Source organism: Cryptomeria japonica, chromosome 2 (assembly GCF_030272615.1).
Source record: "Cryptomeria japonica chromosome 2, Sugi_1.0, whole genome shotgun sequence".
NCBI lineage: Eukaryota > Viridiplantae > Streptophyta > Pinopsida > Cupressales > Cupressaceae > Cryptomeria > Cryptomeria japonica.
Genome location: NC_081406.1, coordinates 556,297,559 through 556,325,499, shown reverse-complemented (window position 1 = coordinate 556,325,499; position 27,941 = coordinate 556,297,559). Strand labels below are relative to the sequence as shown.

At 38.4% G+C, this 27,941-nt stretch overlaps 1 protein-coding gene across 7 annotated transcripts in view; it reads left to right on the top strand.

The window, feature by feature from the left end:
• LOC131038040 (uncharacterized) overlaps nt 1-27,941 on the top strand; it is a 187,257-nt gene that overhangs the window by 44,142 nt on the left and 115,174 nt on the right. For 6 of the 7 annotated variants that reach the window (XM_057970320.2, XM_057970318.2, XM_057970319.2 and 3 more), the window contains exons 2-3: nt 11,177-11,302; nt 11,430-11,487. In XM_057970320.2, coding sequence (XP_057826303.1) covers nt 11,177-11,302; nt 11,430-11,487 — 184 coding nt within the window. Of the gene's footprint in view, nt 1-11,170; nt 11,303-11,418; nt 11,488-27,941 lie in introns of those variants that run through there. The other variant, XM_057970321.2, reaches the window with a different exon arrangement.

The window sequence follows — 27,941 nt, the reverse complement described above, 5'->3', positions numbered from 1 at the left end:
ATGGGAGGCTCCGGTGTCCACTAATGCGATTACTTTCTGCCCCTTGACAGTCCCTTTGAGTCTGAAACATCTATTCTCACTTCCTTGAGTGATTACTGCCAAAGTACTAGGTGTATTGTTTTCAAATCTGGTTCTTTTATAAGGTCTTTCCTCATCTTGTATTTCTTCTGTGTTATTTAACTATTCTCTTTTACAATCATGGCCTCTCACCCATGGGGCCTTGCATTTGAAGCATAACCCTTTCTCCATGAGCTCGTCTCTTTCCTTGCATTCATGATTAAAGCTCCAAGGTTTTTTGCACAAGTGGCAAGGTTTTTCCCTGCGGTCTCTCTGGGGTCCCTCGTTCCTGTGTGGAGTTTTGGTTGAGGTATTCTTGGGGGCATTAAATTCGACCATCCTGGTTTTCTTAAAGGCTTCTCCTAAGTTTTGTGGTTCTAGGGGTTTAACAAAATTCTTAATGGGGTCCTTCAACCCTTCTAAGAACATGTACGTAAGCCTTTTCTGGGATAGGTCAGGGACCATTACTTACAAGTTTTGGAATCGATCTACATAATCTTCAATGGTCCCTACTTGCTTAAGGTGTGTTAGCTCTTGGAAGAACCATTCGGTATCTTTCTGGTCGAATCGGCTGATGAGCCTTTGGGTAAACTCATTGTAGGTGGAGACGTTTTTGTGTCCTAGGGTAATGAGACCGTTATGCCACCAATTATGGGCATTGCCGGTTAAATGTAATATGGCAAATTTTATAGCATCTCCTTCGGTCATTGGACTGTATGATAGGTAGGTGTCTAATTTTTGTACCCAAGCTTGGGGCACATCCTTCCCTGCCCCATCAAAACAGGGCAGGGACATTTTGTTAATTTTAGCTTTGAGGTCGTTACACATTGGTTTCTTCCTTCTACTCTCATTAGTCTTGGACTCACAGAAATCCCTGAAGGAGACCACCCTCTGAACTTCTGGTTCCAACCTAGCATAAATTTGGGCGATTTCTTCCACCCCAAGTATGGCCGGTTCCTCCTCCTCCCTCACATGTTCTTCCCTAGGGAGAAAGTCTGGAATTGTTTGCCTAGAACTCTGAAGCGATCGTTCGTTGTCAGCATGATTAAAGTGTGTCTCTCTTCTAGGGTTTGACATATCTCTATTGTTGCTATTGGTACTTTGGAGGATTAACTGGCTCATTCTTTCAAATTTCTCATTGGTTTGCTCCATGAAGGTTTGGAACTGTTTGGCTAGTTGATCAGCCATTGCTTTTGCTCCTTTCTTCCTCTGATATGTGATCATAAACAAGGAACGTTTCCTACAGGATGGCATGATTATGCTCTGATAGCACTGTAATGTCCCTACTAGTTAGAGATCATTAACCTGCAAAACAGATTGTTAGAACATAACAAACATATATATATATATATATATATAAGTAATCCAAGTTGCAATCTAACTTCAATGCTCAATTAACATAATCATAATTCCTACCTAAAAAAAGGATACAATGCCATACGTAAGTATGTCCTTAGGTGGCCGTGAGGCTCACCTTCTTGGAACCCCTTGGTCCCAAGCCCTCCAGGAAATCGAAGATGAATTCGAATCCTGCCTCTTACACCCAAGCCCTCCAAGGAAGACCCTTCCCTTTCCTTGCCTTGGGTGATGCCTTCATCATCCAAGTGCACAGAGGGGATCGGTCCGACCTTTGAGTCCTGTCTTGGGTATAACCTCTTACACCCAAGCCAGCCAAGGAAGACCCTTGCCTTTCCTTGTCTTGGATGATGCCTCCATCATCCAAGTCCTCAAAGGGGATTGACCCGATCCTTCTCTTCTTGGTTGAGTTTGAGTCAACCAAGCCATGTATTTGCATAACATTTTCAGTTCATAAACGATCCTTTATGTTAACATGAATTCTTAATGCATTCTTTAATTAATTTATATATATATATCAACACGATTTTTCATCCTTCACATTTGCAATATGTTTCTTAAAATACCTTGTATTCATAATCCTTCTTGATATGCAACTTATGTATATAACATTTACAAGATTACATTTTATCCCTATTTTATGACTAGTGAATACTATACCTTACGATGTGTATAAATATTCACTAGACCACCATGAACATTACCTATCAATTGACCTTACCCATTACCCATTGTTCATTAATTAATACTAACTAATATTAATGAGCCTTTACCCTTAATACTACCTATTAATATTAGTAATAATAAAAACCTTTCATATACTATACCTTTTATTTAATATAGGGCAGGATTCTTACCTTGCTGTCTACTGACCTCCTTCCTTTTCCCTACAGTCTGCTCTCCTCCCTTCCTCCTTTGACCGCTGCCTCCCATTATAACCCGTGAGGGGTTGTGTCTCCCCACGGGCCCCTTCCGCATGAAGGGGTGCGGAGGTAACCGTAGCCTAGGCTGCGGTTACCTACGCACCACTTCGTGCGGAGGTAACCCAGCCCGTCTGGGATACCTCGTTCCCCCCTTTCAAGTTAAATATTAATATATAAAATATAAATGTTAATTGCATTTTATTTAATATAATATTTCTTTTTAATTATTAATTGCATTTCATATAGTATATTATTTCTTTTTAATATATTAAATATTAATTGCATTTCATATATTATTTCTTTTTAATATATTAAATATTAATTACATTTCAAAAAAAATATAATTTCCTTTTTTTTAAATATATACATTTCTTTTAAATATATTTGATATTACATATCAAGAATATATTTAAATACTTTTCCATTGAAATATTAATTATTTAAATAACATTCCCTTTATTAAATAAATTAAATATATTTCCTTTAGATTATTTATTTTAATTTATTCCTTTACAATATCCTTAACCCCGCAAGTGATTTTACATCTCGCGATACCGTAGGGGTTATCACAATGATCCATTAAATCTTCCAAAAATAGAGTTTAATTATAAAAAAAAACTATTTATTTGCTACTTGCTTTTTTGAATGAAGTTTGTTCTAAGATTAGATTATTGTGCTCAAAAGAAGCAATAATCCATGCAATAACCTTACACAAGTCAGGTTTTTATCTTGGGAACACTCAATGTGGAGAAAAGGCTAGTTTTGTGGTAGTGGCAATGGTCTTGATACCTTTCTTTATTACTTTGGGAAGATAATTACAACAACCAGGTATGTATTTACTGTCCTGTACTTCTTTTTGCTTCTTATTATGTGTCGATGGGTGTTTTGTGACAATCTTAAACATAGAATAATATACAGAGTATTGTATCCTCTCTTGAACAAGGAAACCTCAAATGCTAAACAATGTGATCAATTAAGGTAATCCCAACGTTCCTATTGTCAAGTCTTGACAATGCAATGGATACTCAATGAAATGATGTGATTTTGCTGGTATCACAAAGGGACTGATGCTTTTCACTTCTACAAAACAACTAGAACTTGAACATCCGATATAGCAATTTAGGTGATGTTTTCTTTCTAAACTAACTCGAACTCTTCAAACAAAAAGGACAAAAGGATAAGGTTGGAGAAACTAATCTAAGACCTATGAACAATGATGATAATGGATAGTGTTTAGATAGATGGATTCCATAAATCAAGCTTTGCTTCGCCATGATGTGATCTCCAAAGTTAATGAAATATTTTCATACTGTAAACATCCATCCAAATACCCAATGCTGGTGCAATCCAAATGAACATCCACAATCGAACTATTGCTAAAATAAGGTTCAGACTAACCATACACTGCACTTTGCAAGCAACAAACTACAAATGGCATGAATCGGAATTCCATCAAACATCTTCACATTTCTCCATTAAAATCAATGAACTTCAACTAAAACTTGAGAAGTAGAAACCATGCAAAATGTTGAAACTTCAGACAAAGATCCACCATATCTTCAATGAAAATTATGTATTGTTTCCAGCATAGTCTTGGCAACAATCTCTAATCCTCCCCTCTACTACTACTACTAGCGAAAGAACTATTCTATTATTCCTGCCTCTATTAACTATTAACCTTTACAAATGAAAAGGCCAAGCCTTTTATAGACTTTGAGTTACAAATGGAGGGCCTAGATTGATTCTAAATCAATGGCCAAGATAATTCAAAGAAGCCCTACACCTCCTTAAATTTAAATCCTCCAATGAGAAAATTACAAGTCCTTAAATACATATCCTTTTGAGGAAAAGGACCAATGAAAATTAACATAGTCTCAATGGAACAATTTACAAGGAGTAGATGATGACATTTCATTCAATGCATCCACATTTCCACTTGCTCTCCTTTGGATGAGTCAGGTTCAATAAATCCAGACATGTTGACCTTGAATTATTTGATTGGTTGAGATGAGTAGGCACCACATCAGCTTGCATATCTTGTAAACTTTCTTCTCCTATCTCTTTGTTTCAACTCCATTTCTATATCATCATAACAAAGTCTTTGCATCTCCATCGGATGAGATTCTAACTTTGATTAACTCTTTTGAAACTTCAAAATGCTTTCTTTGATCATTCCTTTCACATTTCATCTTCCTCTTTGAAATCCTTTGTGATGTTTTGCATTTCATCTCCTTGTCGTAATCGTATCTTCTATTTTGTAATGTCTTTCTTTGTCATCATCTTGCACATGTGGATCTTGTATTCCATCGAACTTGTTGAGTCCTTTATGATAGAGCAATTCGCTCCCTTGCATTTCTTGGACCTTGACCTCTTCATGTTGTTGAGATATCTTCATCTTACTCCATTGTTCATCAGTATCCCATTCATCATTCCTTGCATCAATCTTGAAAAAAGAGGAAATTTCTTGGATTATAATTGTAAATAAAATCATATGTTAATTTTGAAATCCCATGGGTAAAACGCAAGAAATCTTATGATAAACAAATGGGAGTTCAAAACTTGCATTGCCAATTCATCTTGATAAACATACTTCAATGTGAAATTGTGAAACAAATCTTAAGATGACATCAATAATTCACACAAAAATTGCTTCACAAAATGCTTCCCATAATCTGGAAATGACATTTTCATCTTAGAATATTTTCTGGAAATGATCTTTTTCAAATTTGGAAATACATGAATTTGGTGGAGAGATTGGTCAGAGATCTGCTTGTAAATCACTGGTTTTTCCTTCACAATTTGCCCTCTTCAAGCTTTCGATGTCAACTCCTTATTATCTTGGTTCTGAATCAAACATTTCCTTTTCATTCACCTGACTTGGAATCTGATTTGTATACATAAATCACATTTACTGCTGCTTCTTCTCTGCTGCGAACTGATTTGAGTTGCATTGAAAAATGACTACTTGGATTTCACCTTTATATGCATTCCATGAAGCGATTGTGTTCTTCTTTGATAAGGGCTGACCTTCTTCATGCTTTGGTGTACCTTCACTTGCACTGTTGAACCCTACACTTGCAATTTTTCTTGCACAAATTCACCCTTTCTTCTATGCTTTACTTCTGCTCTGCTCCTTAGTCGCTCTGAATTTGCTCTTTATTCTGCACTTTATTTTGCTTTGAAGGATGTGGAAATGACTTCTCTAATCTTGCTCTTCTAGGCGTTCATCATAATGATTTTAATTTCTTAACTAGGGCCAAACTAGTTAGCATTTTCCTTGTTTTTTATAAATTGCACATTACCTCATCCTCTTGTCAATCTCGCCTTCTTCATGCTTTGGCGTTTGCATTCATTTTTCTCTACACATTTTGGATGGAAATTTATTGTCTTCACCCTAGGTCGGCCTCCTTGCTTGATTTAATTTCACTATGCCTTGAATGATATAGATACAAGGTAAGTGCTCACCTTCTTCCAAGCAGATTTCACATTGCTCATGCATTTCTAAGTGAATTTCTGCCCTGCTCCACAATTTCGTGGATTTTAACTAGTCATGCACAAATTTTTTTTTGGGATTTTTGATGTTCATGTATTGATTTTTCGGGAATTTTGAGTGTTCATGTATTGATTTTCTCGGGGATTTTGAGAGTTCTTGCATTGATTTTTTCAGGGATTTCATTTGTGCATGCATAAAAGTGCAAAATGTAAGGTTGTCTTACACAATGTGGTGAAAATGCAAGGTTGTCTTGCACAAATTTTTCACAAATTTCTTGCAATTTTTTTCCTTTCTTGGAACGATTTTATTAGCAATTTGAGGAGGAAATGCATATGATGCTTTCAATTCCTAGTGAAATTGCAATACAATTTTACAATTTCTATCTTAGTCTTACATTTTGATCAAAATTGCGAAGTGGTTTAACAATGTGAAGTGGAATTTTTAACTTAGGTTTTGTAACTTCAATCGGAACTTCACCTTTTTACTTTGCCATTTTGCACAATGTATCTCATTAATTCTGGAATTCATTGCAAATTTAAACAACTTCTTTCTTCATTCCACATCGCTTATACACTTTTGTGCAAGGAATTTTTAACTTTCAAACTTAGCACTATCAAAATTTCATAACTTTAACTCTTGCAATGAATTCACTATCACAAACTTGATTTTGCAATAAATTTTCTCCCAAATATTCTTTCACAATCTCATTTTTCAACCCACTACTATACTTGACAAAACTAAACCTCTCATTCTAAGGCCAGAGGCTTCAAAAATATTGCCAAGCTAAACAAAGCAAAACACCTAAGCTAACAAGCAAAAACAGGGGTCCCCATTTGCAATGGGGCATGTGTTTACAACACAACACTATGAACAAGTGATTCCTACATTATTCCTCCCGTTCTCAATTGGTGTTTTAAATTTGTCACTTTTGTGACAACACAAAATATAATAGTGAATATAGTAAACTTGTTCTTCAAATTAGAAGGGCAATCTCCCTAAGATCTAATTAAAACTAAGAGAAACCACAATATTTACGTTGTACAAATATTCAATGTGACTTTTGTATTTAATATAAAGTATACTTTGACCTATTGATAACTAATATTATAGTGATATTTTCAGATTTGACAACTCCCGTACGAACAAATGTAACTTCCTACTAGTTAAAATAGAGATCAATGTTCAACCACAAACAAGGTTTTGATTGGAAAACACCAATAGATGCTGTTTATTGGCTAAATAAGAGACCAATTTGTTAGTATCAACACAAGAAATGATAGAATAAAAGAACACATGATTCCATAAAGTTGCCAAGGGAATATGCAAAGTTACTACCTTGATGAGCAACAAATATCAACACAAAGTTTGACAAGATTGTTCAGTTCGATTCAACTCCATAAAATGACAAATAGTTGAATGATCTCCACACAAGCTTTTGTATCATAGGCTTTACATTGACTTATATAAGTTCATTCATTAAACCTTCAAATGACAATTTTTGTAACATAAGTCTAGCATCAACTCTCATTGCATTGTATGTGTAAATGACACATATTTATAACCTTCCAGCATAGCTTCTTGAAGCTTAAAAAATTAATAAAAACAATTCCATCCTTATCTTCAAAAAATAAAATATAAAGTATTACCTTCTTTCCATTTTTGCTTCTTTTCATCTTGAGTGTCCATCTAAATCAAGGGCTTTGATCTTCTGATTTTGTCTTTAATTTGTTTCAGCTGATCTTCATCTTGGCTTGGGCGTCACTTTGAATGATGGGCTCAGATTCATCACTTTTTATCCTTTATTTCCCTTTATTTTCTTCCCTCCCTTCACTCTAGTGCATATACAAACTTAGGTGCCACTTTTCCTTTGTTTCTATCTTCGTTTTCGCAAGAAAAACATGCTATTTTGATGACTAGAAGAACTTAGGCGCCCAATTTTATTTATTTATTTAACTTGACCTTAGCATTTTAAAACATTCTAATTAAATTTTCATTGGGGATTTGCTTTTGTGGATGTCAAATTTGTGTTGATTTTGGTGCTCATTGAAGATGGACGCCAAATTGGAGATTTGGACCACTTAATGTAAAATTGGTGCTCATTGGGGATACTTCTTTATGGATGCCAAACTGGGAATGTCATACCTCAAATCCCAAAATCAAAAGTTGGCACTCATTGGAGATTTTCGTTAATGAATGCCAAAATTTGGAAACCAACGACTTGGACACCAAAACTGAAGATTTTACAATGTGACACTAAAAAATGAACAAAGCATGGGTGCTTGGAGTGCTTTTTAATGAGTTCTCAAATGATTTAATAGAAACTTTTAATCATTCATTAAGCTTTCTCCAATTTTCTATTCTTGAATGTTGCACCCTATAACCTTTGATGATCATTTTATTGCCTTTTGAAACCATTTTTATTTGATGGAGCTTGAATTTTTACAGTTGATCTTTTGCCATCTACAACTTTTTGCCCAAAAAGTAGAAAAATAAAAAAAAACAACTTTCTAAAAATGGGAACTTGTGGTTTTTATGCTTCTCATCAATCTAGGACTGAAAAATCAAAAGACAAAAATTAACTTTCTCTAAAAATATAAATTATCTTTCAAACTGATTGAAATTGCTTGGCTTGAACATTAGACCCTCTAAAGTAACAACTTCAGCTTGGAAGTTGATCCAAATAAATTATTCTGTCTCAATGTGCCAGAGACAATTTGTCTTATCCTAAATCCTTTCTGTTTGTACTTGGTATCTACCATCATAGTCTTTCTTTAAACTTCACCCAATTTTTCCTTTGTTAGTTTTGAAGTTGAAGCCTCCTTTAAGATTCATAGCTTGATAATCTTTGTGACAATCAACTTGCATGTCATTAGTAGATCAAGATAGACCAACACCGAAGGACTTAACCATTTTGATAGGAAAGATAACATAGTCGATATGGATGCAACATGAATGACCTGACATTTGGCTAAAAAAATGATTGAAAACAGAGTTTTCTAGGGGGCACCAAAATTGGTATCAGCTTTCTGAAGGATTTTCAAAATAACCTGTGATTATGTCCTAATGCTAAGTAAAATTGCATAAATCACAATAATGAAAACTTAAAAAATGTGGAAACATACATAAATAATAATAGCTTCATATAGTTTTCCATTCCTTCAAAAAAATTACAAGGTAACCTCCACAACTGATACAACTCATAGTTGCACATAAATCAACAACATGAACTATGCTGTTACATACATTTTTTCAGTCCTAAAAACATAGTCTTTCGTTGCTTCCAAAGACAAATTGTATATTAAACTTCTATCTTGCTCCTCTCTTTATACTATCTGATCTTCCAAAACTCAGCTTTATTTGTAAAAAAGCATGCTTATCACTTATAAGGATGAGATGGAAGATAAGTTTACATTTTTATCTACACTTTGTAAACTCAATTAGCTAAATAAAGGACTTTAACTTTAGTCCTTAAAAGTGAAATGCAAAATAGACCAACTTGAATCACTTGAACATTTCCACACATTCACATTGAACTTGTATGAAATTTCCTATGCGAGCTAAAAACTCAACACAATTATGAACATAATATTTACATGGAAACCCTTAGGGGAGAAAACCACGACAAACTATTGCTTATATAAAACTTCTCTTACAAAATTTGTAGGCACCAACCCACAATAGACAACAATCCCCTCAGTTCATAGGCTTTAACCTGCTGGAGGCATCAACCCTCACAACTAAGCACTAACTTAGCGAGAGACACCAAGCTTTTCTTTAGGAAGCACCAACTTCCAAATCAAAGTTCCACCTTCTTTGTTGCTTCTTCAACGGATGATGGACATTATGATCTCCTTCATATATTCACTCTGCGATACCTAGTGAAAGGATGCATCTCTTGTAAGAGAGATAACCCTTATAAAAGTCACCACCTTTTGATTATCCATTCTTTATCTTAGTCGATTCCTTCTAAAATGTTGTTTATTATCTTCAACAAATCTTTAACTATATTACTGCCTTTGTGCCCTTTCATAGGGTTGCTCCCTTTGAGAAGGATGATCGTTGCCTTTTATAACAAAATGATTACCTTCTAATACAGATTCGCTGCCCTTTAAGGTTAATCTCACTCTTCAATAATAATTGCTGCTTTATCTTTTTAATGTTAACTGTTGCCTTCTAATAATCATGATTGCTTGCTTTATATTCTTTATTTCTCTTTATTAATCTTTACCGCTGCTATTTTAGACTTTAATCACCTCTATTCATATCTCTGCCCATCCTCATATCTTGACTCACTATTGAGCGATTTTATATAAATATATTTGTATGCCATTAAACTAATATACTGTGGTCGGCCAAGCATAGCCTTATTTTAAAATCACTTCCAGGGAAATCAGCCATCAGCATATATATGAAATTATAATGGTACTTGAAACCACCTTGAGGAAATTGGCATCAATGCAATGTTGCCTGGACAATTTAAAAATCTTGTCCTAGCTTTATCTTTATCTTCATTCGAATCTGATCTCTCCTTTGACATCAATGACAATATGTAACATTCTTTCTTGACATCAGTGAGAACTATAATGTTTCCAACACTCTATAGTTTTCTGTGACAGCAGAATTCTCCCAGGCCCTGGAAGATTTTTTTGTGTGCACATCAAGACCAGAAAGCAAGTGTACAGTTGACATTCTGATTTTAAACCAAGTCAGTGTCATGAATGCTACCACAATTGTTGTCCTGACCAGGTCTCTACCACAATTGCAGTGCCCTCCACCTGCACCTTGCTCTGTGTTTCCTGATCCGTTCTTCTTTCTGAGTCTAAATTCACTGTACTGTTCAAGTTTTTGTACCCGTATACATTTTCCAGATTCATTTTGGATTAACAGGTTTGAGGGAGAAAAGGTTCTTGCTTGACATAAAATTTAGTAGCATCCAGTAAGAAATCTATTTTTTTAAATCTGCTTTTACGTATTTTGATTCTTTTTGATTCCATGTTTCATATTATATTCTGGCCTGTCTCATTTTTAAGATATTTGGAGTAAGAGAATTACTTACACTCATTTCAAGCTAACAATATGCATTCAGTAGATGGGGACAATGCTATGAACAAAAAAGGGTATCAACAGAGTGGATTTTAGTCCCATTCAAAATTTAGCTATTATTATTTTTTGGCTTGAAATTGTGTTTCCATGTACCCATTGCTCTGCATGTCTCTATAAGTTTCTCAGTCAGAGTTGATATGTCAAATTTTAGGCTTTACTTAAAGTGCTTTATTAGATTATTTTATTTCTTGATTCTCATCTCAATTGATTTTGAATTTTATGTTCTCTTTTTCTACCTCTGCAGTTATGCTTCTCCCCAAACTGGAGGCCTAGCAGCAGGTGCATTTGAGAATGCTAGTGCAGGACTGTCATTTGAAGACATTGGAAAATTGAGTGGCCAAGAAGTTGGTGAGGGCAATGTACAGATCAGGTGCATACCATGACAAGTGCTCAGTTTGCAATGCAAGGAACTTTTTGGTTCTGATAAGTTATTGATTAGGTGGTTGTTGTTGGCATTTCATGGAAACTGAAAATTTGTGGAGTCAGTACTAGTGCAGGCTTTACTCTGGACGAGTTTCTCGAGGTCCTAGGATGGGAACTCGAGTTATATTTAAGGTAGTGTACATTTGATATTCTTTCATCAATTATGCCTTTCATTTCTTGTACATTTCCATGATTATATTGTCTTGCCTTAGCCAAAGGGAAGTCAAGTCTTTAACTAATAAGTCTTTCTTGCTACTGTATTTATTTGTTAAGAAGGTGTTTCTTTTCATCTAATTGTCCAAAGAGTTCAAGCAACATTCATTACATTACATTTTAATTTTTTTGTCATCCAAAAACAAGTTTAATGTGAACCTTGTCACTAAAAGGTATAGATGCTTGACTCTACTGATAACATTGTGTTTTACTTTTCCTCCATTGAATACTCAAACCAAAGTTTTCATAAAATACCCAATCAACCCAACACGTCATGAACTAAATATTTTGTTCTCAGCAATAGTGAGGAATGAATCATCCACTCAAGATGCTTCTTGTGAAGGAAAGTTCTTTAAATGGTGCTTCTCCCATATGGCGTGAGAGCAAATAAATATCAAAGTCTTTAATTAGCAAAATGCAGAAGGAAGATGCCAAGGACATCCTTGTCTAATGTATCATAACAAAGTAAATTTTTTGACTATATACCAATTTTTTAAATTAAATGTTTATTACACAGACAATTACTAGTTGTGACCCAAAAAGACAGCCCTTGGAACTTAAACTAGAGTAAATGAATCAACTATTTGTGAACTAAAACACTTACAACAAACTTCCCATAGAAATTGTACACATTGTTTGAAAATCTTCTACTAAAAGGGCAATTGATAAAACAAACTACAAAATTTTATAACAAGTTGTGATTGAAAAACGTTTGGAGACAAATGAGAAAATGGACAACATCTGTGACATTCCTATCAACCAGGAAGCTTGCTGCAGTTCCCCCTTTTCCTGGTTAAATCCATGCCCCTTCATATCTCCATAGAAATTAATTCATTCATCGCTCCTTTCGTCTTAATCTTGGCCGATTCAAATACATCATTGTTGTGTCTTTGTCTTAGGCACCAAAGTATGGTTGGCAAAGATGAACATGGGACAGCCAACATTCACAATATAATTAATATAGATCTTATAATCAATTGCCATAGATATGAGTTGGCCATGTTTACTAGGTGTATCCTTGGGGTGTAAACTAGATCATACATATTATTATTGTCTCTTTGCATATTTTGCTTCATTCTAAGAGTTGCTTTTCCTCCATCAATCAACCTTTGACATCAATGACAATTAATCCAATAATATCAATCATACCTTTTGACATCAATGGCAACATTGTCTTCTCACCTTTGACATCAGTGACAATATCTCCAACATTTGCTTAGGCTTCAACTAACTGTGCTCAAGCTTCACATTTTTATGCTCAGATTGTGGGTGTGTTAATCAAAGCATTAGAGGTGTCAACAACTACTCCCTAGGCTTGATTTGAAGGTCTTACATTGTCAATGTCTCTAGGTGGCTTGATAAAGCAACTTGAGTGAATCCTAGTTCGGGCTATCATCCATGTCAATAGCTGCCATGAGCTTAATACCTTGATGCTACAAATTCCCTCATGGACTCATTGTTATCCTTCTTCGCATTTGAGAGTTGAGCATGTAGAACATGACCGTCCTCAGCTGGTTTGAAGTGTGATAAAAATTTAGTGTGCATGATTGCCTTGTTGCTGATGCAACTTGAAGCAAGATGATGGAAATATTTTGCTGCTGCTCCAACTAGGATTTCAATGAAAAGTTTGACTACAATATTTTAATGTGAAACTCCCAAAATGTCTCAAGTTGTAGTGAAGATTGAGATATGTTCATTTGGGTGCTAAGTGCCATCACCATGGAATTTCAAAAAATTCTTTCTCAAACCTTGTGGAAAATCATGGTGAATGGCAAGTGCCAAGGGACCAATTGTGGCTTTTATGGTAGTATGAAGTAGAGTTGGATTGTTGTTATGGGTGTTGTGTCATGTCTCCTTTTGTAATAATTTGTGTTCTAGACCAAAATGATTATTTCCTGCAAGTTTTAAAACTCGGACTCGCCACAGACTCGGCAAACCAAAAAATTGGACTCGGACTCGGACTTGTGAAAGACTCGAGAAAGACTCGGCAAGGACTCGACAAAAAAAACCCCATAGTTTTACAAAAAAACATAAAGAAATTAATGCATTTAGAGAACATAAGAGCCATAATTGAAACATTACACATGTCATATGATCTCCAAACACTCAATATTTGAAATTTCATCATTCATAGTACATTTCAAACTTTAAAATGTATAATAGAAGCATAAGTTTATAAATGTTTATAAAATTACATATAATGATAGGTCTAGATCTTGGGGGAGAGAGGAGAGACTGAGTAGAGAGTGGTAGAGAGAGGGGATAGAGGAAGAGTGATAGCGAGATAGATAGGTCTAAAATTTGAGGCAGATAAAGTGAGTGAGATAGAGAGGGCGAGAGAATGCTAATAGGAGCCTACTGATTACTGAAATTTGACTGTCTGAAAATTTAAAAGATCTTCTAAAACCTAAAATTTGCATTATAATTCCTAGAGATCTGAAACCACTCTCAAACATCCTGCCAATAAATGTTAATGCATTAGTAGCTTTTGCAAGATAAGACTCTCCTAACTCTCTACTCTATTATTAGTTTACTCATTTATGCTTTATGTTTATCAGACTATAACATTGATCATAATTATGATATTGATATTGGATAATGATGGATTAGATTGACGACCTACTTAACTATGTTAAGCGTCAATCTAAATGCTATCGGGGTATTAACCCGATAGCATATAATGCTAACCGTTATTGTTATTGTTTACTTTATATTGATCCATTATTATATGCTTTGATACCGATTCATTATCAGGTATGTTTTATGTCTGTAACAATTAACAAATGCCGATTCATGATCGGATATGTTTATAAGCACTGTTAACACTAACAATGATACCGATTCATTATCGGGTATGTTCATAAGCATTGTTAACATTAACAATGATAATGATTCATTATCGGGTATGTCTATAAACACTGTTATCATTAACAATGATACCGATACATTAATAGGTATGTTTGTAGCACAGATTAGTTATGGATCGGTTAATGTTAGTAAGGGTCACGACCAAGTGACATCTTGGTCGGACATGTCTAAAAGACATGTCTGATCAAGGTGCCACTTGATTGTGGCCATCCTACTACTTATACATCATTCAAATCAAAGGAGATGACATTGAAATCGATACATGTTCATCCTCCTTACCTGCAGTAAAAGAAAGATAGCAATATTAGTGTCATAGTCATAATATCAAAATTAAAATACATCATCCTGCATATAACTTGTCCATTAAATCGGAAATTACAATACATTTACATGGTATCAGAGCCAAGTTGATCGAACTTGAGGCTATTTAATTTCGTGAAACAAATTTAAGAACAAGTTTATATACTACATCACATTTCTTCAAATGGCCAGTGCTATCAGATTCAAAGACAGACTCGGAGGTGGCGATGATTTTTTCAGCATGGAAATTCAGAATTCAAATGATCTTAAAGGAGAACAAAGTGGATTCGTTTGTTCAAACTAAAAATGATCAACCCGAAAATGAACCTGACAAAACAGCATGGATTGAGGGAAATGAAAAGGCAATAAAAATAATAGTTGATGGGGTGAGAAACAACATAATGCCCATCATAAGAAAACATCAGACAGCCTATAAAATGTTCAAAGCTCTTGAAAGCACATTTGAGATATCAAATGCAAGTCGAACTCTAGCATTAAAATGAGAAATAAATCATATCACCATGAACAAAGGGGAGACAATCAACACCTACTTTATGCGGATATCAGTTCTAAAAGATGAACTTGCAACTCTGGACTACGAGATCCAAAGCAAAGAGTTAACACTCATTGCTTTAGATGGGTTGCCTAGTGGATGGAGCACATTCGTCCAACGCATCAGTGCAAGGTCCAAATATCCCAAGTTTGAAAGATTAAGGGATGACTGTCTCCAAGAAGAATCAAGATTGAACAAGATGGGAATGAAACACAAGAATATAGATGAAGACCTACAAGTTCTAAACACCAACTCCACCAAGCAAAACAAGAAAAGGCAGTTTAGAAAGAGAAAAGGTCGTCAAGGCAAGAAAACTTCAAAGAAGGACTTATCTCACATTCAATGTTACAGATGTGATCAGTTCGGACACTTCGTTGCAAAATACCCGGAAAGAACCAAGAAACATGCTACATTTGTCAAAGCAGGAAAGACTAAAGGGGAAGTTGACTCCAGGAAATACGTATTCTACTCAGCACTCACAAGTCAAGCTTCTAACAAAATCAACTCATGGGTGATTGACAGTGGTTCATCCAGGCACATCACTGGGTTTAGAGAAGTACTTGATTCCATGACAGAGGAGAGTGATGAGGACGTAACCATCGGAGATGACTCCACACATCCAGTCAGAGGAGTAGGAACTTGCACCATCAAATTGAAGACAGGCATAACCCTGCAGCTTGAAGGAGTACTATATGTCCCCGGCATCAAAAGAAATCTAGTCTCTATATCGGCATTAGAAGATAACGGATACAGAGTGACATTCATGGACAACAGAGTATTGGCTTGGCCAAGGAACTCCTCCATCAAGAAGGCAAAGACCATTGGATAGAGACGGGGCTATTTGTATGAGCTGTGCACGGAACCCAATCTAGCCCTAATCCATGAAGCCACTAATGCAAATGAAGTTTGGCATAGAAGATTAGGTCATCTGAATTTTAGGGCTTTATCTTCAATGGGAAACCTTGTCACAGGTCTACCGAAGTTAAAGCAAGATCATTTAGGGGCATGCAAAGGATGTGCCCTAGGTAAGAATACCAAAGGTGCATTCCAAAAGAGTACTAGGAAAACTAGCAAAATTCTAGAATTAGTTCATTCTGATGTATGCGGACCTATGTCCGTATCCTCTCTAGGGGGATTCTTGTATTATGTAATATTTGTTGATGACTACTCTAGGAAGACTTGGATCTACTTTCTGAAAAATAAAGAATCAGAAGAGATCCTCTTTAGGTTTAAAGAATTTAAATCACTAACTGAAAACCACTCAGGAAACAAAGTTAAAACCCTAAGAACCGACAATGGGGGAGAATACACATCAGATTCATTTAAAGAATTTTGTAGAGATAATGGGATTAAGAGGGAGATTACTATACCTTATAACCCCCAACAAAATGGGGTAGCAGAAAGGAAAAATAGGACCATAGTTGAAGCTGCCAAGGCCATGATCCTAGATCAAAACCTTAACACAAATCTCTGGGCTGAAGCATCCAACACTGCTGTATATATTTAGAACAGGTGCCCTCACTCCCATCTTGAGGACAAAACTCTTGAGGAAGTATTCACTAAGATTAAGCCTGATATTAGCCACCTTAGGATATTTGGATGTCTTGTCTATACCCATGTACCTAAAGAAAAGAGACTAAAACTAGAGCCTTCTGGAAAAAGAGGATTGCTTGTAGGATATAGTGAAACCTCCAAAGCCTACAAAATCTATGTACCTGGTCAAAGAAATATTGAACTAAGTAGGGATGTAATATTTGAAGAGGACTTGGCTTTCAAAAGAGCTCAGAACTTCATAGAACCTGAGATCTATGTACCTACCTCTAACTTAGATGAAAATCCTGCCCCTGAGTTTCAGAGGGAGAATCTAGATGAAACTGAAAATGAAAATGAAAACTCACCTAGAAATCTCAAGAAAAGACCACTATGGGCCACCAAAACAGGAGAAGAAGCTCAGAGGTTTGCTGCTCCTTCTGGAACCTTCAGAGAAAGCAAAAGACCTAATAAATTCACTAGCTATGTTGCTCTTATGAATGATCTATCTAAAAACGAACTTGACAATGTGACAGATGCCCTTAAACATCAAGTATGGAAGGATGCTATGTCTGAAGAGTATCAATCCATAATGAAAAATGATGTATGGGAAATTGTTCCTAGGCCAACTAAGAAGTCTGTTGTTTCTTCTAAATGGCTTTTCATGATCAAACATGCAGTAGATTGCAGCATTGAAAAATGTAAGGCAAGATTTGTAGCCAGAGGATTTTCTCAAAAGGAAGGAATAGACTATGAAGAAACATTTGCTCCTGTAGCCAGATATACCTCAGTAAGCGCTGTACTAGCCATTGCAGTAGCAAAGGGATGGAAGGTACATCAAATGGATGTAAAGACAACTTTTCTTAATGGAGAGATATCTGAAGGAGAATACCTAGAGCAACCTGAAGGGTTTGAGATCCATCATGCAGAATCTCATGTGTGCAGACTCAAGAAAGCTCTATATGGGCTCAAACAGGCTCCCAGGGTCTGGTATGAAAGAATTGACACATCTCTATCAAAACTAGGCTTCTCTAAAAATGATGCAGATCCTAATCTCTACTACAAATAGAATAAAGGTGATATGCTAATAATAATTTTATATGTTGATGACTTATTAATCTCTAGAGAAGATCACCTTATAGATCAATGCAAGAAAGAGCTATCCAAAGAATTTGATATGAAGGACTTGAGATTCCTTCATTATTTCCTAGGGTTGGAAGTATGGCAGAATCCTGACAACATTGTTCTAAACCAAGGCAAGTATACATTAGACATCCTAAAGAGATTTGGAATGCTCAACTGCAGACCTATGACCGCTCCAATGGAAACCAATCTTCATAAACTTAAAGAAGCAGCAGCAGAATCACCTTCTACTAACCCCACTCTATACAGGCAAATGATTGGGTCTCTTATGTATCTGGTAAATACAAGACCAGATATCTGCTATGCAGTAAATGCCTTGAGTCAGTTTATGTGTGAGCCAAAGGAGATACACCTGGTAGCAGTAAAACACATTATGAGATATTTACAAGGCACCTTAAACCTCGGTCTCAAGTATAAGAAAATCGATCTTAATCTACACGGATTCTCAGATTCAGATTGGGCTGGAAGTGTGACTGATCGGAAAAGCACCTCTGGGTGCTGCTTCAGTTTGGGATCAGCCATGATATCCTGGATCAGCAGAAAGCAGTCTTCTGTAGCGCAAAGTTCCACCGAGGCCAAATACATTGCAGCCTCCATGGCTTCCCGAGAAGCGGTGTGGCTTAGAAAGTTGCTTGTGGGATTGTTTGGTAATCCGATGAAACCTACTATCATCCATTGCGACAATCAAAGTTGCATAAAACTTTCAGTGAATCCAGTATTCCATGATAGATCCAAACATATTGAGATCCCATACCATTATGTACGAGATATGGTAGACAAAAATGTGATCAAATTAGAATATGTTAGTACAGGAGATCAAACTGCAGATATTCTGACCAAACCACTTTCCAGAGTGAAGATTGATCACTTCAGAAAGGGTTTAGGTATGTTAGAAAGGTAATCTACTTTGTAAATAAGATGTTGAAAATGTAAACTTCTTTTGTCATGTTAAGACATTATGGGTTTTACCCCCTGTGTTCATATCTAAGAGGTGACGATCTCTCAGATTATGAACACTTGTATGCAGACATCATAAGGTGATGATCTTATGATTCTCAAACCAGTTATCATGTTGGATCTCTGGTATGTCATGGATGTGCCATGATGGTGTTGTGATAAAACATTTGAATAAAATGTTTGTGCACATATCACAATATGGATAAGATGAGAATTTAACCATCCTCATATGTTTATCCTCAGTGTTGCGTGTTTAGGCAATACTGATATCACGTGTCTAGGTGATATCTTGTTATTATAAAATGATGAATCATTTATATCACATGGTTGGGTGATAAATACTTAGAGTAATGTTTTATATTTGTATCCTATGTCTTGATGATACTTCATATCATATGTATAGATGATATATATTCTTGGAGACTGACATTATGAAAAAGAAATGTGATGCAGGTTACTTTATCTATCTTCCAAAAGCTAAGAGGGAGTGTTAATGCATTAGTAGCTTCTGCAAGATAAGACTCTCCTAACTCTCTACTCTATTATTAGTTTACTCATTTATGCTTTATGTTTATCAAACTATAACATTGATCATAATTATGATATTGATATTGGATAATGATGGATTAAATTGACGACTTACTTAACTATGTTAAGCGTCAATCTAAATGCTATTGGGCTATTAACCCGATAGCATATAATGCTAACCGTTATTGTTATTGTTTACTTTATATTGATCCATTATTATATGCTTTGATACCGATTCATTATCAGGTATGTTTTATATCTGTAACAATTAACAAATGCCAATTCATAATCGGATATGTTTATAAGCACTGTTAACACTAACAATGATACCGATTCATTATCGGGTATGTTCATAAGCACTGTTAACATTAACAATGATACCGATTCATTATCGGGTATGTTCATAAGCACTGTTAACATTAACAATGATACCGATTCATTATCGGGTATGTTTATAAACACTGTTATCATTAACAATGATACTGATACATTAACAGGTATGTTTGTAGCACCGATTAGTTATGGATCGGTTAATGTTAGTAAGGGTCACGACCAAGTGACATCTTGGTCAGACATGTCTAAAAGACATGTCCGATCAAGGTGCTGTTGGCGGCAATATTGTACACGGAAATAAAACTAGTTAATTAAGTTGTAATTGTGTTGGTTAGTTGGCAGCCGAGGGGTGGTAGTTGCGGTGCGACGGTTGGCACTCGCACCCCCTCGGCATCTTTATATACTTCGGAATGTAACTTGTAAAGGGAACGATTATGAATGGAATAATATCTCATATCCTTATCTGATATCTATGGCGTTATTATTCTGCATTACATGCTTTATGTTTTAAGTTATTCACCCGAGAGGGTAAACATTTGGCGCTGTTGCCTAGACGTACTTGGGAATGGAAAACGCGGATGGCGCACAAACACAATGGGCCTACCCGTCGGTGAGATTAACCCAGAGGCCGACGACGCTCACACGGAACAATCGGTGAAGGGGAAATTGAACCCTCTAATAATCCCGGCACAATGTTGAGATAAATTGTGGCCGAAAGGAAAAATAATAAAAGTTTTTTTTTTTTAGTACATGGCGTGTGCTTGCTATGTACGGAAGTGATTTATGCCCAATATGTTAAATAAAGATAGAAATAAAAAATTAGAAACGGATGAGTGGGAGGTCACGCAGAGGGCCTTGATTCTAGAGTAGCAAGTAGAACGTAGACGGAGGCTGAGGCAACTTGCCGAAGGACGACCTGCCGAAGGGTGGCCCAAGGGGAACCAAGGAGGTGCAGAAGCCGACGGAAATTTCTACGCGTTGCCAGAACACCGTAGGGTGCGGAGCCACGAAGAGTTTCTCGCGGAAACAAGGTTAAGGAGAGATCTAGTCGAAGAGACTTGGGATTAGTTTAGAAACTTATCCCTTACACCACAGAGTGAAGATCACCAATGGGAACCAGGAGTGGGCGCGGGTGGGAGTGAAGGGGAGGGCAACCGTACGGGTGTAGGTGCCACACACGACAGGAAAAACACCGTACCTCCAGTCGCCCACGCAGGACACACCACCGGCGCCACCGGAGGAAGCAGCTCAGGGTCACAGACACAGGCACAACCGCCCCTAGGAAGACGACCCGGGATGGTGAGTAAACAAAAATTGCCAAAGTTCATAGGGGACGGCAAGGAAGACCCCTTACGGCATTGCTGTACATGTGAAACCATTTGGTCCACCAACGGAGTGACAAACCAGGATGACTGGGTACAGCAGTTCCCAGCCACGTCACGTGGAGTTGCCATAGATTGGTACTCCGATGTGGACAAGCAAAAAGTGGCCACGTGGGCCAATCTATAGAAGGAATTCACGGAGGAGTTTCGGTTGCTCTGTGATGACAATGAAATTGTAATGGAGATGTATAGTACCAAACAAGGTACCAAGGAGAGAGTACGGGCATATAGCAGGAGACTGAAGGAATTGCTGGGAAAAATGGAGAGTCAACTAGCAGATGGGTTGAAAAAGCGATGGTTCGTGGAGGGACTAAAGTATTCCCTCCGAAGGAAGATGAAAATCGTTCCACCTACATCGTACGAAGACGCATACAATAGAGTGATGGATCTCGAGAGCGAGACCAAGACATCGAAGAAAAAGAAGAAGGATAGCTTGTCTGAGGAGGATGACTCGTCACAGGAAAGTAGCAGCGACAGCGAGGCTGTCAAACGGGTGCAAGCGCTCTGGAAAGACATGGAGCGAATGAGGAGGGAATTCAAAACAATGAGAAGCACCAGTCGGACCGAAGGGGACATATGGTGCATGGAGGGGCACATAGAGGGTACTTGCTCGAAGAAGGCATTTTGTGAGATTTGTCAAGTGATGGGACACTCCACCAAGGAGTGCCCATACAACATGAAAACCCGAAGTACACAAATGAGCCAAGTGTTGTTCACGGAGCAGGCCACAACATTCGCACCAACGGGTACGGCCCAGCAAACCAACACAATGACATCATCTGGAGGTTATCGGGACAACAGACGCTGTGGCGGAAGGAATAGCAACAATAACAATAACGGAAGCCGTATCCAGTATGACGCCAAGGGCCGATCAATTATCCAATGTAGGGCTTGTAATTAGTGGGGGCACTTCGCCCGTGATTGCACGAAGGAAGCCACCCCTCAACACCTCTGCCGATGGTGTGGGCCAGGCGACCATGAGGACGCAAATTGCCCACAAGCAGGGGTTAATCTCCTCAACATTGAGAAGGCTGAGAAGACTGGTGAGAAAGAAGTACTGGCGATCACCCGCACCCAAATGAAAAAAACCCCTTATCCCGACCCCCGTACGGAGAAGGAGAGATTACGGGAGGCAAAGGCCAATATTGAACGTGAGATGACGGCCGAACTACGGGACAACGAGGTGGCGAGCACATCATCCCGTACGAAAGCGGAAAATAACATCATTGGGCAAGTACTACAGATGTAAGTACCTATAAGGGTAAAGGACCTTCTAGAAACAATACCACAGTTAAGAACTGCCATTTTTAGTTCCACACAAACCACTGCGCAGGCACCTTTGCGTGCCACACGGGCGGCAGTTCCGGTCAGCCCCTCGGCTGCCCAATGTTGTTGGCCTTAAATAGTGGTCAGCATCCTGCTGTAGTAGAGATGGGAATTCTCGGGGCTATCCTCAAAGACACCATTGTGGACGGAGGTTCGGGGGTGAATGTACTGCCAGAGGATACGTGGAAGAAGCTGGGGAAGCCAAAACTATGGCCACCCACGTTCAACTTGGTAGGTGCAGACCAACACGACATCAAGCCACTCGACACCCTGATGGCCCAGCCGGTCACCATTGACACGCAACCTTTCATACTAGATTTTGTTGTAATCCCACTCAAGAAGAAGGGGTACGACGCCATCTTAGGCAAAGGGTGGCTGGTTACAGCAAAGGTGAACCACGACTGGAAAAAGATGACCCTTTCTATGGAGAAAGGGGGGCGAAAGTACACCATTGATTTGAGGACCCAGGTTGTTGACGAGGAACTGGCATCATCTTCGGAATCAGAGGATGAAGGAAAAGGCGACTGGGGGGATGAAGGACGGGGCTGCAGGGAGCCCAACGACGAAGGGATTCTCAAACTAGGAGAGTGCTCCGAGGATGAGACAGGGTCATTGAACGGGCTCTTCCATTGGCAAATGGAGGATTACAAAATGTTCCAGAGCTACAGGCTCGAAGTAGAGGAACCAGAGCAAGCAACGGAGGAGGTGTACCTGCCGGAATACAGAGAGTATTGGAAGGGAGACACCCCAAACCTTGATGACGTAGATAATCCCAAGATTATTGGCAATGGTTGGAACCTTGTGTGGAAGGCCACAGCCTTCAAAATCTTTATTCTTCTTCTTCTTCTTCTTATGTACGGGAAGGAGACCGTGGTTGCCATAGAATTTGTGGTTCCAGGTCTTTGGATGGCCACTGAAAATAGACTTGCCACCAACGGGTCCAAATTGAAACCCTACCACGCGAAGCGCGCAGGTGACCTGAGAGGGCGGAAGGACATCCGAGAGGCCGGAGGGGGACCCGAGAGGATGGAAGGGGACTCGAGAGGCCGGGCAGGTGACTTGAGGGGCACAGGACCAACGCGGGAGACTCTTGGGCGAGGAAAACCGAGAAGGATGAAGGGCGATCCCAGAGACAGGGGACCCGAGCCGACGACCCTCTAGACAACTAAATTCGGAAATTTAAAAAAAAAACAAAAACGTACGGTCGTACGGGTCTGTACGGCAGTTGACCGTACGATTGGGAAAAAAAATTTAAAAAACAAAAACAAAAAATAAAAAACGTAGGGTCGTACGGGTCCGTATGACAGTGACCGTACAGTCGAAAAAAAAGGAAGCCACGGTGGGACCACCGTGCGGTGGCAACATCGACAGTGGACATCACCGCCACTAGAGACAAAAACGCACACAAAGGAAAAATACGCAGCCCACGCACGCGAAAAAAAAAGATGTAGCCGCACAACCATGCAGCTGCACAAACACACACGCAGCCACTTCGTCGTGAGTGGTCACTGTACGGTTGAACTGCGTTGGGTGTGCGGAAGGAGGACCGTACAGTGTGCACAGTTGAGAAAGTTGTCCGTACGCTGGAGGTGTGTTCGTACAGTAAGGAGGGTGTCAACCACACAGGCAGGTGGCCGCACGATTGGAGGTGTCAGTGCTGTCGTTGACCGTACGGGGAGGTTGTATGGCCGGGGTGCCATCGGGGACATTACAGTGTAAAAAACAAACAAAAAAAAAAACGACGACCAGATTGAAAAATTATTCAATGACATCTGGAGCCTGGACACTGAAAATATTGGAGTGTAGAAGAAGGGTTTTGACATCATAAAATATCACAGAAATGATGCGCGCCATGGACTTTCGTGTGGTTCTGAAGGTTGTAAATTGGATGCTGCCCCCGGACCCCGCGAGGGGCGCTGCCCCCAGACCCTGTTGGGGCGCTGCCCCTTGACCCCGCTATGGCGCTACCCCAGACCCCGCTGGGGGCACTGCCCCCAGACCCCAGTTTATTTTTGAGCTATAGTACACTTGTTGGAGTTGGACGGAGGGCATTAGAGATGTCATGGTAAGTGTTGTGGTTTTTCGTATTGTGAGAAAGAAGCCTGCAGCTAAGCATTGGCAGGGAAGCCATAAGCCATAGAGGGAGACGGATTTGGAGGTTGGGAACAAACAGAGTTTGAGGGAAGGCATTGCAGATCCGCGCAGTTGTATGACACCAAGGAGTTATTTAGTTCAATTATTAGCCTTTGGGGAGTGTGATGGAGGATTTGAGGTGTCTCCTAGCCTTTGTGCCAGCGGGTTGTGGCCACCTCCAGGCAAGAATGGTACGCTTTGAGGAACTTGGAGTATGTCTCGGCTGGACGTGAGGTTGCCTTGGTGGATGCAGAGAGGGCTCGGGAGGAGCTGACCACCAGGTTGGAGGCAGTACTAGCATGAGACGTAGCTCAGCGTACCAAGGAGTTGGATGCCGCAAGGGCAGCGCGGGTGGCTATCGAGGACAAATTGGCTAGGGAAGACAATATCATTTGAGTAGCAGTTGGTGGAGGCTGAGACTGAAAAGCATGTTTTGCAGACAAGTTTGGTTTAGGCACAGGAGAATTGTGATGCCAAAGAGGCACTTGAGCATCGGATGGTAGCAGCCAAGGGTTTTCAGGCGAGGACGCAGTAGGTGTATGGGTTCGAGGACGCAACAGGTGTATGGGTTCTAGGCTTGACTGGCGTCAGTAGTTCTGTTTAATGTCATCTCTATTTTGTATTAAGTCGTCCAGAGACGACTTCTTTTCTTTTGGGGGGGATGATGTTGGCGGCAATATTGTACACGGAAATAAAACTAGTTAATTAAGTTGTAATTGTGTTGGTTAGTTGGCAGCCGAGGGGTGGTAGTTGCGGTGCGACGGTTGGCGCTCGCACCCCCTCGGCATCTTTATATACTTCGGAATGTAACTTGTAAAGGAAACGATTATGAATGGAATAATATCTCATATCCTTGTTTGATATCTATGGCGTTATTATTCTGCATTACGTGCTTTATGTTTTAAGTTAGTAAGGGTCACGACCAAGTGACATCTTGGTTGGACATGTCTAAAAGACATGTCCGATCAAGGTGCCACTTGATCGTGGCCATCCTACTACTTATACATCATTCAAATCAAAGGAGATGACATTGAAATCGATACATGTTCATCCTCCTTACCTGCAGTAAAAGAAAGATAGCAATATTAGTGTCATAGTCATAATATCAAAATTAAAATACACCATCCTGCATATAACTTGTCCATTAAATTGGAAATTACAATACATTTACAATATATACATGAAATATAACTTAAAGTATAAGAACGGAAAAAGACATTGAAATGCCACTTATACTTAAATGTTATATTTCATGTATATATTTTGATGAAAGGAATGAGACTGACTTGAAAAAAAAGATTTAGATAATTTTTTGACTTGTTTTCCGGGTTGCACGAATCTAGTCAAAAGACTCGCACGAGTCAATTAGAAAGACTCGCGAGTCCATGGCGAGTCGACTCGTGGCGCCATTGGATTGGCAAGTCCGTGGCGAGTCCACGAGTCTTAAAACTATGATTTCTTGATTCTCACATCTCCCTTGATATCTCTTATAATGTTTCTCTAAATGATTTCGTGATTTGTTGGATAAAGGTTCTCTTACTCTTGCATTCATCTTGGCATTCATCTCTGTCTCCTCCATTGTTATAATAGCTTAGATCTTTGGTGAAATTGGATAAAACAACTTAACTGTTAATTATAGTCTCAGTCGTAACACTTAGGAAAATAAATCTGTCTCCTTATTTTTATCAGCGCACAGAAACTAAGTTTGTCATTTGCAATTTAATTAGGATTAAATTTAGTTAGTATTAACTATTAACTAACAAATTTGCTATGCTATGATTAGTTAATGCATCGTTGAGTTTATTTAAGGAAATAATCGCCGGTGTAGAAGGATCGTGGCTCCACACAGGGGTCACGACCCTATGTGGAACCACGTGGTTCCACATAGGATCGAGACCCCCTGTGGAGGCACGATCCAATGGAAACAAAAGATATATATGCGCTACCCTCTCTATTGATAATATATCGGATAGAAGAAAACAATATTGTGATCGGTAGTAAATATAATCGTTTGCTTTTCATCTGCAGAGGCAAATCGATAAGACTAATAAAATCGGTTTTACATTCCTTATATCCTACCCTAAAAATTCGAAACTAGTTGTCTCAGAATTCTGATTGCTCAGAAAGTAATAACAGTCTATTTACATTTACATGGTATCAGAGCCTAACTACTTAAGATCCGAATAGACTGAAAGCGAAGTTTACAAAATTGAAGAGTTCTAAAATGGCGAACACAATCAGATTCGAGGACAGACTCGAAGGAGCAGCAAATTTTGTGGCTTGGAATGTCAGAATTATGATAGTGTTAAAAGAGAACAAAGTAATCAAATTCATAAAAGAAGACAAGCTCGAACCTGAAGGCGAACCTGAGAAAGCTGTATGGAATGAAGGAAATGATAAAGCTGTAAAAATCGTGATAGATGCAGTAAGGGATCACATAATACCACTTATATTAAAATATGACAATGCATATGAAATGTTCAAAACCCTTGAAAGGACGTATGAAATAAACAATCCGAGCAAAACCCTAGCTCTAAAAAGACAGTTGAACCACATAAGTATAAATAAAGGTGAAACAATAAACTCATACTTCATGAGGATAGGTTCACTCAGAGATCAACTGCAAAAACTTGATTATCATGTCGAGAAGCAAGAACTATCAATGATTACCCTAAATGGATTACTTGAATCCTGGGAATCATTCAAACAAGGCATAAATGCAAGGGATAAATTCACAGAATTTGATTGACTAAGGGATGACTGCCTCCTTGAAGAATCAAGGCAAATGAAAGGGGGAAATCACAAAAATAAAGATGAGGACCTCCACATTCTGAATACCAACTCCCGTAAGAAAGGCAAGAAGAGAAAATCCCATCATGGGAAAAGCTTTCATAAGAAAGACATGTCAAAAATCCAATGTCATAGATGTGATCAGTACGGACATATGTCATTTAATTGTCTTGACAAAGTAAAACAACAGGCATCATTCGCCAAAGTAGAGAGGAACACAGAATTTGAATCTGAGAAGTTTGTATTATATTCAGCACTATCAAGTCAAGCTTCAAACAAGTCTAACACTTGGGTGATAGACAATGGATCGTCAAGACATGTCACCGGGTTCAGAGAATTATTAGACTCAATGGAAGAGGGATCAAATGAAGAGGTAACAATAGGGGATGACTCTGCACATCCGGTAAAAGGCGTAGGGACATGTACAATCAGACTAAAGTCTGGAACCTCAATCCAACTCACCGGAGTACTATTTGTACCAGGCATCAAAAGGAACCTAGTCTCTATCTCTGCACTTGAGGATGATGGAT